The sequence below is a fragment of the Corvus hawaiiensis genome, chromosome 15, assembly GCF_020740725.1.
Source record: "Corvus hawaiiensis isolate bCorHaw1 chromosome 15, bCorHaw1.pri.cur, whole genome shotgun sequence".
NCBI lineage: Eukaryota > Metazoa > Chordata > Aves > Passeriformes > Corvidae > Corvus > Corvus hawaiiensis.
Genome location: NC_063227.1, coordinates 9,098,389 through 9,110,169, shown reverse-complemented (window position 1 = coordinate 9,110,169; position 11,781 = coordinate 9,098,389). Strand labels below are relative to the sequence as shown.

The 11,781-nt window shown below is 42.2% G+C and overlaps 1 protein-coding gene across 2 annotated transcripts in view; it reads right to left on the bottom strand.

The window, feature by feature from the left end:
- Positions 1-621: 621 nt before the first annotated feature.
- Positions 622-11,781, bottom strand: part of TRPC7 (transient receptor potential cation channel subfamily C member 7) — a 74,992-nt gene continuing 63,832 nt past the window's right edge. Inside the window, exons 8-13 of one of the 2 annotated variants that reach the window (XM_048320204.1) lie at positions 11,193-11,388; positions 8,008-8,229; positions 5,111-5,191; positions 3,346-3,399; positions 1,997-2,072; positions 622-1,260 (exon numbers count right to left, since the gene is read on the bottom strand). In XM_048320204.1, the coding sequence (XP_048176161.1) occupies positions 1,118-1,260; positions 1,997-2,072; positions 3,346-3,399; positions 5,111-5,191; positions 8,008-8,229; positions 11,193-11,388 (772 nt within the window). In that variant the 3' untranslated portion in view covers positions 622-1,117. The remainder of the gene's footprint in view (positions 1,261-1,996; positions 2,073-3,345; positions 3,400-5,110; positions 5,192-8,007; positions 8,230-11,192; positions 11,389-11,781) is intronic. The other variant, XM_048320203.1, reaches the window with a different exon arrangement.

The following is an 11,781-nucleotide window of genomic DNA, read 5'->3' as shown; positions in this document are numbered from 1 at the left end:
AAAAGTGTGATCCTTGTATTACCACAGCCTTAGAACAGTTTGAATCCCTTTCTCACCCTCTGTAAGAGCCAAAAACATTACAATTTCTACAATGATTTTTCCTTTATTTCCTTTTTTTTTTTTTTTTTTTTTTGGTCACAATGTTCGATTGAAGCCTTTTTGTATTAATTTCAAGGTTGGAAACTACTGGGCAATGTTCTTCGTGATTGATCTCTCCTTATGGCTTGCAGTTTGACCTCTGGAATCTGAAAGCTGAGCTCAGTTGCATCGCTGTCTCTGGATTAATGCTGTTCTTTGAACTGAACACTTTAGCACAAGGTGTTTTACCTCTGGGTATTCCTGGGAAGTGAGCTTCACATCATTACGAATATTTCAGTACACTGTTGTCGGAGATGGGATTGACTAAGGATAAAAGAGAGGCTAAGTGCATATAAAGAGACCATATCCATCAGCAGACTAGCTAATACAGCTGGAAAAGGTGGAGAGGAGTGTTTGGCTGGAAATCCTTTCATCAGGTTAAAGGATAATTTACCCCACAAGCTTGATTACATTTTTCCAGTGCTGCCAGTGTCTACTTGTTATTCACTGCCTTGGTCACTTCAACAGATGATTTCTCATTAGTTTTTCACTAGCCACAGTGCTGTTCAAAGTCAGGGTTGCCAATGTAAACATAAAAGGAGCGTACACACCCAAGAATAGGAATTTTAAAAATTTTGCAGGGAATATGCTTGGCACATTATTTCTTCAGACTTCACCCAATTCTGGTAAGTACAGACTCTGTTGGTATTAATGAGCACAGTTACATTGTCTTCTCTGGCGTCAGATGAATGAAGATCTGGCTTTTTTTGCCTTTAATTGGAGGTGCCTTCTCTGTGGTGCATCTATTTCTGATGTCAAGGGGCATAGATTTTTACCATTAAGTCACTTTTGTATTAGAAAAGATTTAACTGGTCTCACACCAAGTGCAGGAGTAACGCAAAGTGCTCCTACCAACACTTGCTTGTCAGCAAAAGCTGAGTGTGCAGTACCCATCTTTCCCATGGTTTTTGCCCTCCTAAGATGCTGGTTGAGAATGAGCAATGTCTCAAGAACAAGTTGTCTTTCTCTGTATTCACCATCAAATGTCCTTATTTAAGGTCTTCCCAAACTTGTCACTCAGCTGCTGTATTAGTTTTGCCAGCTCACCGGTAGCTTGGGACTTTTCCTCTAAGAGTTCATAGCGGAGACTGGAAATGTCTTGTTTGATTTCTTTAAGTTCTCCTGAAAGAGGAAAATGTTCTTATTAGCAGTACTGAACCAAGTCAGTAATCCCTATGATTTCAAGACCTGAGAGAGCAGTAATTCCAGTGTGTTTGGTCAGGAATGTGTGTGGAGCTGCATTTGATCTCCCTGCACTATGCACTTGATATCTGCAGTTATAAGGAATAACCTGTACTCGCAGTAGTGGTACCAATAGCAACAGCAAATATGTGTGGAGAGTTCATGATTTTTCCTCAAGTTTGTTCTCTCTCCACATGTTGATCTCCACCTGCACAGGGTATTTGCAGGAGGGTAGCAGTTAAGAGGTGTTGGAGCTTCTTTTCCATCTGCACACAAATGCCACATGCCAGCATGGCAATATGGATCTGGATCCCACTCAAAGCAGTGTCCTTGGGGCAGGCCTGGGCAGCACAGTCAGAAAATGCTTTACTTAGACACCAAGGTCAGGTTGGGTGTTGGCAATACCCTGGCTGTTGTAAGGGAAGGAGAGTTAGAGCTACAGGGGTTAGAAGGGCTGTGGAAATCCTGTGACATGTGTGTTCCACTAAGGAAAAACAAGGACCTGGAGTTTCAAGGTTACAAGGGTGGCTCAGAGTCAGCACTGCTCACCTGAGTGTGAGCACGGGCAAGCTCTCTCTACAGAGGATCTTAACTGAGCTCAACCCTCGTACTGGCCAGGTCAGCAGCAATAACAGCACATGCTCATTAGGTGTATCAATTATAAAATTCCACTTGCCTTCATTGACCTCGTCATTTTCTCGGTCAACCTGAGCCTTCAGCACATAGCGCTTAATCAGACGCTTCATTATCTTCTGAAAGGAGAACAGAACCACTCCTTTAGTAGGAGACTGTCCACATTGCCTTCATTCCAGACTTACTATGAGCAATTCAAACATCTGTCTTCACTAGGGGTATTATTATTATTACTATTATTATTATTATTTCTCATTTATTTTATATTTTATATTGTGGACATTGTACTACAGTAGTTGATTGACAGCCATTCGATCATGACCCCACATATGAAGCACTTTGGGGTATTTTGTGGGATGTGTGTGAATGTAGAGCATGTCCCACAGACAGAACGAAAACACAGCTGATCCAATAGAAAGCTAAGGAATGGGTTCCAAAGCCTTCTTTTGGCATGTTGCTGTCTAATAGTAATTTACAGGAAAAAATAAGTGGTTAATTAATAATGTTAACAAACTCACGCACGATGCAGCTGACCTGAGGTTCACAGAAAGACTGTCAGCCTTGTGACTGGGTTTTTAAGAGAAAATAAATTTAGAGGAGGACAGAGAAAAGAGAGTTTGAACAGAGGTGGGGAACTTGGCTTAAGAGAGAAAAGTTCCTTAGGGAAATGGCAGATTTTAAGAGACATATACAGTGAAAAATACAGAGCCACGTAGACTTACAAAATGGAAGATGATTGTTAGTGAGGAAGGGTATGTATGGAAATAGATTATGGTTATGGATATGAGCTTGCAATGTGCTATTGTTCCAAAAATGTCTAAGTTCTTTTTATCTAGAAGGAAAGTAACTTTGGCAGTCTTGGGCTGCACACTGGGGTACCGGTGATAGCCTCGTCTTCAATGCAGAAAAGATACTCAGTGGGGAAAAAAATCTCATAATAAAAAGCTATAAGGGAAAAAAAGGAATAAAAACATCTAAATATAAAAAGAATTGCTCTCTAAGAGACAGAGATTTAGGTACATTCTCTGCAAACATAGGAGAGCTCAGTGTCTTTGATTGACCAGATGTCCAGTGTTAAGGGAGAAGCCTCTCCCAGCATGGACTCACTTCTCCACAGAGCAATCACATCTCTGCTTGGAACATCACTGAAAAATTCTGCAAAGGGTCTGAAATACAGATTAAGGAAACAGTACACCTGCCCTTTTTTCTGAGCAGCCGAATAAGGCTTATAGCAGTGCAAAAGGCTTGTGAAGATCAAAGAAGGATCCAGTCATTTGTATATGCCATGCAGCCATGGAATATGGGATGTCTAAGACTGTCCTTGTATGTCAGAGGCATCTGGCTAAGCAAGTGAGTCACTAAGGCAACAGAGATGAGGCACAGTGCACGTACGCTGTGTTGGAGATGGCCAAGGTAGAGGAATCCAGAGGGAGGTAGGGTTGTCACCTGAGAAAACATAAATGAAGTAATGTTTGGGGAAAGTAGGGAAAACCTGGATACAAAAATAAGTATTTTTTTCCAGAGCAGAAGTCAGAGGAAATTTAGACTAAAACAAGGAGTCAGAACACAGGCTCTTATTACGTGGGGAAAAAAAAAAGATAACATACCCTCTCTCTACTCCAGTTCCCATATCCTCTTTGATAAAGGTATCATTTTTCCTAGACTAGTTTATTCCCAGATCATGGCAGCTGCGTTGACTTGTTCCTCATGCTTTTCAAATTATTGCATGTTCAAATTCTGTATATTTTTGTTATCCCTCCAGAGCACTGTCCATATGTAGTCTTAAGTACACAGACTGCAGGGACTGCAGATACATCACTCAATAAACACTGCTAAAGAAAACAGTTCAGCAAAAAGCATCTGCTTCAAACGTTTTCCCAGTTGTAGAAGAAAAGCTTGCCAGCCAGATTATCACACTGTTCCTTCTTCTTTATTTTTAGATAATGAAGACTATTACACTCTCCTTATATTATTTGGGCAATTTCTTCCTGCAGCAACTGAAATGTTCTAAGATAATTTGAAGACAAACCTAGCATTATTAAAACAAAATAACAGGTACTTATCCTTTTCTATCTATTTTTCACAGTCACCTCTGGCTTTTTCAATATTGGAAATAAGGGTCTAATTTACCACAACTGTTAGGTGGTCTCATTGAGAAATAATAGCTACAGGAAGAGAACCAGTCCAGCAGAGGCTGACACATCACCTGTGGGTTTGGATGGGAGGGAAAGTGTCAAAAGTGCTGAAATGCCACTTTGAGCAGGACACAATCTCTCATCTCTTTTCCTTTGATGGAATCAAGCCAACTAACTCCAGGTGCCCGAGTGAATGTATCCCATTTCTAACTTAAATTTTAGATACCCCTCCTATTGTGGCAGAAAAGCCTGAAAAGTTTTTTAAACCAGTAGAAATTTCTTACTGGTCAGCTGAACAGCTTGGGAGCCCATTGCGCTGGATGCTGTACCAACACAAGACAAACCACTTCTAGAGTGGGCATTGCACATTTTAGCCAATTTAACTATTATTTTCCTCATCTGTCTTCAATGTCAGTCCCTTCAGACATATCACTTGCCATCAGATTCCTTTTCACTATATGTTAAAGAAGAAGGCAAAAATCCTGTGGGGCACATTCTGTTTATTGTATTGCCCTAGGGACACACTTGCACGAGAAATAACACTTCTGCTGGCACAACACTCTTGCTGGACAGACAGCTGTGGTACCCTGTGCCACCTCTGCAGCCACAAGGAGGTCTCTGAACCATAGCACATTGCAGGTTTAGCTTGCCAGGATGAGCCACTGCCAGAGGAAGCACATGCAAATGTTAATGCAGCAGCCGGAGAGATGACTCTGTGCCGTGGGAAATGAAATGCTGTCAATACAAGATGGGAGGAGCAAAGGTTGGATGACATCTCGTGTATTAAGTTAAACACCCTCGAGTGGAATTAATCAGCATGACAAATGCTAACACCATGCGTATTTCCATGGGTGACAGGCTGCCTTTGTCTCCAAAACACCCCAGCCCAGCCCTGTGCCAGTGCCCCAGCCTGGCACATCCCAGGATGGCATCGACTGGGAGAATGCAAACATCACCCCTGCAGGTAAGAGCTGTCCACCGGCAGACCTCTCCCCTGGCTCTTGCTTTCATGCTGTGATTACCTGGTATCTTGTGGGCTTGTTATAAGCGTTCTTCCCAGAAAAACTCTCAGTGTTTTGAATGCTAGAGTGAAAACGAACTTTCTGAAATTATAAAACATCATGATATGATTAAATCAATGATAGCTTCTCATATCCAGACAGCCCCAAACTAAGCAGAGCTTTAGAAAAACAGTAGGAAACGCTTCTATGTACAGTAGAGCAAAAGCCAGAACATTCAGGGCAAACAAGTAAATTTTTGGAAGACAGGAAAGAGAAAAAAATATATAAATTAATGGAAAAATCTGGATTCTAAATTATGTAGACAGAAATGGTATTCACACAAGTTTTAGACAACAAGGTGTTAAGAGGCACAAAATACTTTTATCTTAATGAGGCTGATGTTTATCAATTTAGAACACAACTTAAGAAAGATAACTACTTGTATCTGGAAAGAACAAGACTGTGGTATAAAACCTAATTCTGAAACACAATTGATTTTCACTGGTCCTTTTAAAACAGCAGCACATTTTGCCACTTCTTTTGGCTCAAGAAAAATATATATTTTTTAAATAAACCATTTTATTTTTATCAGAGGCATCGCAACTCTAGAAGCTTCCAAGGAGAATTTTCTGGACTCCACACACAGTATTTGTTAGAGATTTCTCTGACTGTAATCCACCTCTGAGGTTTTTGGTCCAAGTACTAACAAAAAAAAAAAAAATCACTTATTCAGAGGAATAAATATCATAGACTTCTGCACCTATGTGCAATTGCATGTAGAGGGAAGGCCCTGGATAAAGGTTTTTCTTCCCTGGTTGAACCAGAGATCCTGATTATTATTATTTTTTTTTTTTCAAATCAGGATGCTTATAATGATTAGATTAAAAATCTGAAGTAATAATGTAATTTTTTAAAAAATTCTTTCTTATTCATCAGGTATGTCATGAGGTTACAGAGACTCTTGAAGATGTTATGTGAACAAAATCAATAGGCAAGCAAGAAATGACTGATACTCTTAATTGTTTATGCTAAAGCCATGGAAAATATGAATTTTGCATGAGTTCCATGAAAAAGGGCAAGCCAGACACTTTCACCCATGTGGCCTGGGGAAGAAGAGGCTTAGAGAAAATTGTATTACTTTGTTTTAGGCTTTGAAGCAGAAATTAAATTTCAAACAAAGTGAGCTTAATGGGGTTTGATTCAAATAACATTTTAAAACCATTATATTTTTAAATCATTATTTGAGGTAGTTGAAGGAGAAACACTTCTTTCATTTTGATACTCCACTGTTCTAGTGGTTCTTTCAGTAACAAACAGCAGTGTTAAATGAATTTGTAGACATGCTTGTCTATCTTTGCAATGCTCACTATGTTGGTAGTTAAATTATTTGGTAATATGGACTAAACCCCATGGATAGACTTCCCGCTTTAATTTAGGGGCTGGCAGAGACTGGATGAACACCAGACCCAAGCAGTTCTCTCAAACTCCGGAGAGAACCATCCTTTTTGGAGGCTGTGGGCTTTGCCTGGAGCTGGATGGCTCACCCTGGGTTGGATGGCTCACCCTGGGCTGGATGGCCCACCCTGGGCTGGATGGCCCACCCTGAGCTGGATGGCTCACCATGGGCTGGATGGCTCACCATGAGCTGGATGGCTCGCCCTGAGCTGGATGGCTCACTCTGGGCTGGATGGCCCACCCTGGGCTGGATGGCTCACCCTGAGCTGGATGGCTCACCATGGGCTGGATGGCTCACCATGAGCTGGATGGCTCGCCCTGAGCTGGATGGCTCACTCTGGGCTGGATGGCTCACCATGGGCTGGATGGCTCACCATGGGCTGGATGGCTCACCATGAGCTGGATGGCTCGCCCTGAGCTGGATGGCTCGCCCTGGGCTGGATGGCTCACCATGGGCTGGATGGCTCACCCTGAGCTGGATGGCTCACCATGAGCTGGATGGCTCGCCCTGAGCTGGATGGCTCACCCTGGGCTGGATGGCTCACCATGGGCTGGATGGCTCACCCTGAGCTGGATGGCTCACCCTGGGCTGGATGGCTCACCATGGGCTGGATGGCTCACCCTGAGCTGGATGGCTCACCATGGGTGGATGGCTCACCCTGAGCTGGATGGCTCACCATGGGTGGATGGCTCACCATGGGCTGGATGGCTCACCCTGGGCTGGATGGCTCACCCTGAGCTGGATGGCTCACCATGGGTGGATGGCTCACCATGGGCTGGATGGCCCACCCTGGGCTGGATGGCTCACCCTGAGCTGGATGGCTCACCATGGGTGGATGGCTCACCATGGGTGGATGGCTCACCCTGAGCTGGATGGCTTGGCTGTTTGCGCCTCCAAGGAGAGCCAAGAGATCCAGGTAGACCTAAAGCAGTCTACATATCCCAAAGGCAAATTCTGCAAAGCCTCCTCCAACTTCCCTTTCCTTCTCCTCAGTCTCTCTTTCAAGGTTACAGCTGAGGGCGGGCTGCACACGTCTCAGCTGGAGAGTCCCAGTGTCACTCTGTTCTCCCCTCCCTGGGCAGAGTCACAGAGCTCAGCTGGGAGAGCCTGGACCAATGGGCCTGAGCCAGACAAGCTGTGAGCCTGTTTGTGCCTCTGCTTCTGCCCCTCTCTTTGACCTTGTTTATTTGGCCTTGGAGTGCCTGCTTTTACAAAAGTTATAAAAGTGCCTGTTCTTATAAAGGTTGCCCTTTCCCTGGTGTGAGGATGGTGCCTAGGACAATGAGGCCACATCTCTGGGAGGACCCTCTGCTTGCAATGTGATACAAACAACATGCAGTGATGAGGTCCTGTGAGAGGCTGTGCTGTCCCTGATGTCCCCGTGTACCATGCAAGCCCCTCCAGAAGGTCCCTGGCAGGAATCCTTTCCACAAAGAAGCTGAAAAGGGAAGATAAAACATACCCGTTTTTTGGAATTCAGCATCCCCATCTCAAGGTCATTTTCACAGTTTTTGGCCTTAGATTTGCAGAGTTTTATGAGGCACATTTTTATTCTCAGTATGAGATAATAAAATGATTTAGGGCTTGGCACTAGATTAAAAGGAGCAGGTAAAGTCCTTCCTTCATCAAAGTAGGATAGCCAGAGCTTGGCACGTGCAAACTTCCACTCCACATCCGCATCCTCCTTGGGAAGAGAAGAAGGAAAAACAAATCAACACCCAAATTAATAAAGAGGAAGGAGTTTAGCTATGACTAGGACAAACATACAGGTAGGAGTTAACTAGAACCAGATTCTGCCTGCCAGAACAAGGCCCCTGCACAAAATGTGTATTTGTAGGCTTCTCTGTGGTAATCTCAAAACAAGGAAAATTTAAACAAAGTGGTGCATAAACAGAACATATGTGTCTTCCAAATATTAGACTATTTCCCTGTATATCAAAGGGGTTGTCTCAGTAACAATCTGGTGGTTTTGCTATGATGATGAATGAATGTGTCAGAACGTAGAGACATGGAAAGCAGGAGAAACTTTTATGAGCATAACAGCAGCAAAGACTGTTGCGATGAACTGCAGTGCTCTGTGTCATCTGTTACCACTGCACTGGCCAGGAATCCCCCATCGGGAGGCTCAGACACTGCGTTCTTCTGTCATCCGCTGATTTCCTCATGGATCCTGTCTGCATTCACCACCATGTATCCCTATACACCTTAATCCTCCTACTATTCACCTCCTGCCACTGATGAAGGTGGAGAAAAACTCCATCCTTCAGTGTCTGTGGATCTCCTTTATAAATTGCCAAGGTGGGCCATGATCACTTCCAAGTAACAAGGGCACGGTTAGCAAATATTTTATGGAGGAAACCGTTCACTTGGCATTGATACACGAGGATGGTCAGGGCCATGTATCAGAACCATTTATCAGGCAGAAGAAAGGATGAGATACAGCTGCTGTACAGCTGTGTTCATTGTGGTGTACATGGAGGGCAGAAGCAGCAGTAGAGGTGTGGATCTGCCAGCTCCCCGTACTCGTGTACATCTGTGTTCTGCTGGAATTCATAACCTCTGATTACCCTGTACCTCTGAAACCTGGTCAGGAACTGGGCATGACACAACGGAGATTAATTCTGCCACAGTTACAGCAATGTGTCTTCACCAGAGCAGCAGCATTCACTTTTGCCGTTTGCTCTTCTCATGGTTTGGGGTTGCACCTCACAGAATCCTTAAGGTGAATTACAGAATAAACCACTAGTGAGCAGTTCTAATGCCTTTCTGTTAAAGCAGTTAAAAGTACTACTGATGGGAGTAGCTCTGTTTTATGGCTGGCAAAAGGATTTCTTTCCATAAATGCAAATTTGTCAGGAAGCACCAATACTTGAGGCATAAACAGAAGAAAACCTGAAGCAGATGAAGAGGGATATTAAATGGAAGGCAGGAGAACATGGTCTTGTCACTCCAGCTTATGGTAAACCACCTGCCCACTGACCAGAATGGAATTTAATTCCTCAGTAATGTCCATCCTAGGACACTACTGACGTTGCTCTCATCAGACAAACACTTTGGCAGTAGGGACTTTTGCTGCAGTCAGTCACCATCCCTGGGGATATTGAAAGATGTGCAGATGTGGCACTTGGGGGACATGGTTTGGCACAGCCTTGGCAATGCTGAATGAATGGTTGGAGTCCATGATCTCACAGGTTTTTTCCAACCTACGTGATTCTGATTTTACAACTATCTTTAATCTCACTGCTAGTGAGGACTGAAATTAATTAGTATGAGAAGAATTAGTTTTTCCTCAATTAGGAGGATCTGGGCCAAACAGTTCACACTTGTTTTGCTTGCTGATACTTAAAAGTAATCTTTAACAAAATTTTGAAAATTTCCATACAATCAAGAAGAATGACAAAGCATTTTGCCAAGAAAATGGCCATCAGAAAGTTTAGACTGCAAAGTTAATATAGGGCACCTCTTCAGATAGTTTCAGAGATCTTTTTTCTCTCAAAAACTTTCAAGAGCATCTCTGTCTACTACAATAAACTAGAAAATGCAGTAAGAGGCTGAGACCCCTTCTGAAGCAGAGCTTGTTTCAGGTGAATAGAATTCAGGAAATTGCTTGATCTTAAGTGATTAGAAACCTTTGGAGAAATGACTCCGCTTTCTGCAAGCCTGGAAGATTCTGGGACAGAGAGCGTATGTAAGGTCTCTCTGACATTTAGACTCAGTTACAGCATGCACAGGATAGAGTTATACTTGTACTACAGCACATGGATGAATCAGACATTACAGTGAGAAAATATTTTCAGCCCTGGCCATTTTCAATGTGGAGATTAGGACAAGTAATTAATACAAACCCAACTGCAGAAGTTTGACATTTAACAAATCAGAAGTAAGAGGTGACTCAACATTATTATCCAAATAATGTATTTTTTTTTCTGCCTTTATTTAGATTAGCAGGGAGTTGTTTATGTCCAAAGCATTTAGCAAATCCACTCTGTAACAGCCATACTACTGAGCAGGGCTGGGTAAACCCTGCAAATTCCTTTCTGCAGAAACCTATTCATATTCCTTGAGGGCTCTGTTTATATGCTTTAAAAGATGTTTTTTGTAAATGTCCACAAAGTCTTGTTTTGCACACGCTAGAGACTCCTCAAAAAAAAAAAAAAATTTATGCCTGGTGATTGGAAAATACGGAATTTCTGAATATTTTCATGAAATGCACATGAGCTTCAGATCTACATGGGCTGGAATGTTTAAGCAGTAGAGAACAGGGCAAAAAGTCAGAAGAAATATTACTCTGTCATAAGCAAACAATGCAACTAAGGCAACACACATTGATAAATTATCATAACCAACACAGGGAATAAAAAATATCACAAGCCACTTTCATTAAATATATGTAAAGGAAATTGGGTTTACTCACAGAGGGTCATTAAAGACAAGGAATCCAAAATTGTTCTAGAAATGATTCACTGTTGATTATTAATTCAGTCATAATCTGGGAACAGACTCAGCCTTAACTCATAATGTGTAAGATCTGTTTTCAGCATTCTAACCTTGGATGTGGAATAAGATACACTCTCTTTGGGTTTTTACCATTTGCATTATCAGTTACAATTAAGTGCATTGAGTTTATAATCTGATTTCTTATCTTACCTCAATTTCCTGATAGGAGTTGTTGATCATGGCTATTAGCATATTAAGCAGCACAACCACCATAGTCACGTTATATACTCCATAGAGTACATATCCAATATTCTCAATGAATTTATGGTCGTACTTCAGCACCACAGATATCACTTCAGATAAGCCAAATATTGACCAGAATAAGGTTTTAAAGCTTTCTTCTACCCTAAAAATAAAACAAACAATCACTTTATAGAGTTGACACCAGGTTAGCCAGGCCACATCCTACTAATAAAAGCAGCAACACACAAATATAAATATGTCTTGGCACAGTTGTTGTAAACCATTATCCATCACCCAGGGAGGTGCCAAATCGTATTTCCTAATTTGATAAAGAAATATGATTTCTGGTTAATAGTACAAAGTTCCAGTGTGCCCTGATTTGCTCCATCTGTTATCAGGTGCATTACTTGTCACTTGGATTTTGTGTCCCTAATAGGGATGACAAATCCATGGGCAACTTGCAGTTTGAAACTTTTTATGTAGTGCTTTTTGCTTCTACTCACTCACTCTTTTTTCATCCTGAGAAGATAGAACCAGGTCTGACCTCATTCTATGC